Consider the following 2,636-nt stretch of genomic DNA (forward strand, 5'->3'; position numbering starts at 1 on the left):
GCCGCCCCGCCGGGCGGGCGGCTGGGGAAGCGCCTCCGAGGTGGAGGGAGGCGGATGCCGGAGCGAACCGGCCGAGGGAGGCTCAGATAAGAGGAGGAATCTTGCCTGAAATAACTTTACTTTTGAAAGCATCCTTAGGCACGCGAGGAATCCGGATGGCAGAGGGGGGGAGGCAGAGATCCGACGTCTGGTGGTGGAGGGTGCGAGCGCATTCCCGGCCGTGGTGGCTGAGAGCGATGACACCGTATGGGCACCACCAGGAATATTTCTTAGAGCGGGTAAAGCCAGCCTAAGGCTGGCCGTGCTCGTGCGGAGCCTCAGGGGTGGGGTTCTCCCCCCAGAAGACAGAAGAAGAGATGGGCTCGCGCCTTCCCGCAGGCGTTTGCATGGGCGCGGGGGTGCAGGGCGGCTGGTCGGGCTCAGGCCCCGATGGGGAGAGCTCGTCAGCGCGGTTACAGGCGGTGTCCCCAGCCAGGGGCTCGCAGAAAGGGCCCCCGTCGACTTAATTGCAAGAGTGGCTCGTACGGGTGATAACCTGGTAGTGGTAGGTGGGGGTGTCTGAGGGGATTTGGGTTTACACCAGGTACGGGATGTGACAAACGGGCAAGAGACACTCCCCCCCCAAGGATCCCCCTCCACGCTTACCAGCACGCAGCGGCGTTTTCTCCTTTTTGCTGGGGCTTGTGCTTGGCCCTGGGCTCGTTGCTGTGTCTTGTGACTTGGATGAAACCCAAGCGAGCGCCGCTTGCCGCAGCACTCCAGCCTTTGTAGCTCCCCCCCCCGTGGGGGGCCTGACCGTGCTGTGCCAGCGGGCACGCTCCGATGGAGCAGGAGCTGCGTTGGGGTCCAAAGGCTGCAAGCGGGACAGGGGCTCCGCTGTGGGATGGAGCCACCTGGAGAAGAGGCCCAGGAGGCTCAGGGTGGTGCAGCAGGGCTGTGTGTGCTCAGCTGGGGCCTGGAGGCTCTGCCAAGCCGGGTGCTGGACCCCTGTCTGCCGCTGAAGGCAGATGCTGACCTGTAGAGACGAGGCAGCAAGTTGGGGAGCAGGACCCGGGGCTGCCAGCCCCGTGCTGGAGCGGCTCGGAGGCGGCTCCGTGCGTCTTGGTGGCAGCGCAGGCGTCAGGAACCTGACAGAGCGGTTGTGGCTGGGGGGGGGCGGGGGAAGCGGCTCCTCTGCCCTGAGGGTTCTCCTTATCCCCGCCAGCGCCCGGCCAGGGTGTGGGTGATGCTTCCAGGCGGTGCCCCTGGAGCCAGGATCCAAACCCCCGCGGCTCCTCCCTCTCAGAGGAGGTTCCCCTGGTTCTTTGTGCCGCTTGGGACTTCTCGATGAGGTTGCACGTAGGGATGTGGCCATCGCTGTTACCTACCCCCAAGAGCAGCACCAGCGACTCCCGGTCCCCTTCCAAACGTCACTGAAAGGTCCCAGGGTCGTCACTGGACCCCGGGGCAGCTTTTGCGTGCCTGGCACTGCCCTGCTTGTGCCCCGTTACTCAACCGCAGCCTCCCCTCAAGGGGTAACAGGGGCTCCTGGGCTGGTAGCAGGTTGGGGGGCTTTTTGGGTGGGTGAGAGCTGGGGGATCTGGTGAGCGCGAGGCCGTGCTGCTGGGGGATGTGTCACCATCGGTCCTGGTGGCTTTCAGCCCTTATCTGACAGACGCTCTCTGGCTGCAGACATGCTACAGGCAAAGCCCAGCATGGAAACTTCCTGGTGGCCGTCAAGCAGGAGAAGGGAGAGTCGGCACGGACGAGCGGTGAGAAGCCGCACGGCGAGGAGGAGGTGAGCTCTGGTGCCTGCATCCCTCCCTGCGTGGTCCCCAGGCGTGGGGTCTGTGTTGCTCAGCCTGGGGCCGACCCTCCACACGCCCTTCAGCAGCCCAGGCGCAGCTGGGCAAGCCTGCGGCCACGGCCCTGGCCCGAGGAGAGGCCCAGACCTTCCCTCGAGGGACGGGAGGCCCAGGCGGGTCTGCAGGCTGCTCCTGCGTCCTGCTGGTGCAACAGCGTCGTGCGCTCTGATCCATTCTGGGTTGTCCCTTTCCCTTTGCTGCATGCCAGCCGGTGAAGAAGAGGGGCTGGCCCAAGGGCAAGAAGAGGAAGAAGATCCTTCCCAACGGCCCCAAAGCCCCCGTGACAGGCTACGTGCGTTTTCTGAATGAGCGGCGTGAGCAGATTCGCACGCAACATCCTGACCTGCCCTTCCCGGAGATCACCAAGATGCTGGGGGCTGAGTGGAGCAAGCTGCAGCTTTCGGAGAAGCAGGTACCGGCCCCCGGGAGAGACCCCCAGGTCTGGGCGGCACGCTCTGGAGCCTGCGCCCCAAACCCCTTCACTCACTGCCTGACTGCAGCGCCCCAGAGGGGGCTTGTCCCAGTGCTGGTGGGCAGGAGCTGGGTCCCGCGTGGTGGGGAGGGGTCAGCAGCCCCCTGGGCCGGGCTGAGGACCCTCTGTGACCGTAGCGGTACCTGGACGAAGCGGAGCGGGAGAAGCAGCAGTACATGAAGGAGCTGCGGGAATACCAGCAGTCAGAGGCCTACAAGATGTGCACAGAGAAGATCCAGGAGAAAAAGATCAAAAAGGGTGAGTTGTGGGAGCAGCGGCTGCTGGCGTCGCTGCCGGGATCCGGCCAAGCGCTGCCAGCG

The 2,636-nt window shown here is 65.1% G+C and overlaps 1 protein-coding gene across 1 annotated transcript in view; it reads left to right on the forward strand.

Moving 5' to 3' along the window:
* The window catches only part of HMG20B (high mobility group 20B), a 4,982-nt gene that overhangs the window by 354 nt on the left and 1,992 nt on the right, over window positions 1–2,636 (forward strand). The window contains exons 2-4 of the mRNA XM_035893002.1: window positions 1,672–1,777; window positions 2,053–2,256; window positions 2,454–2,578. Of these exons, the coding sequence (XP_035748895.1) occupies window positions 1,672–1,777; window positions 2,053–2,256; window positions 2,454–2,578 (435 nt within the window). The remainder of the gene's footprint in view (window positions 1–1,671; window positions 1,778–2,052; window positions 2,257–2,453; window positions 2,579–2,636) is intronic.

The sequence above is a fragment of the Egretta garzetta genome, unplaced genomic scaffold (assembly GCF_000687185.1).
Source record: "Egretta garzetta isolate BGI_Z169 unplaced genomic scaffold, ASM68718v1 scaffold564, whole genome shotgun sequence".
Classification (NCBI taxonomy): domain Eukaryota; kingdom Metazoa; phylum Chordata; class Aves; order Pelecaniformes; family Ardeidae; genus Egretta; species Egretta garzetta.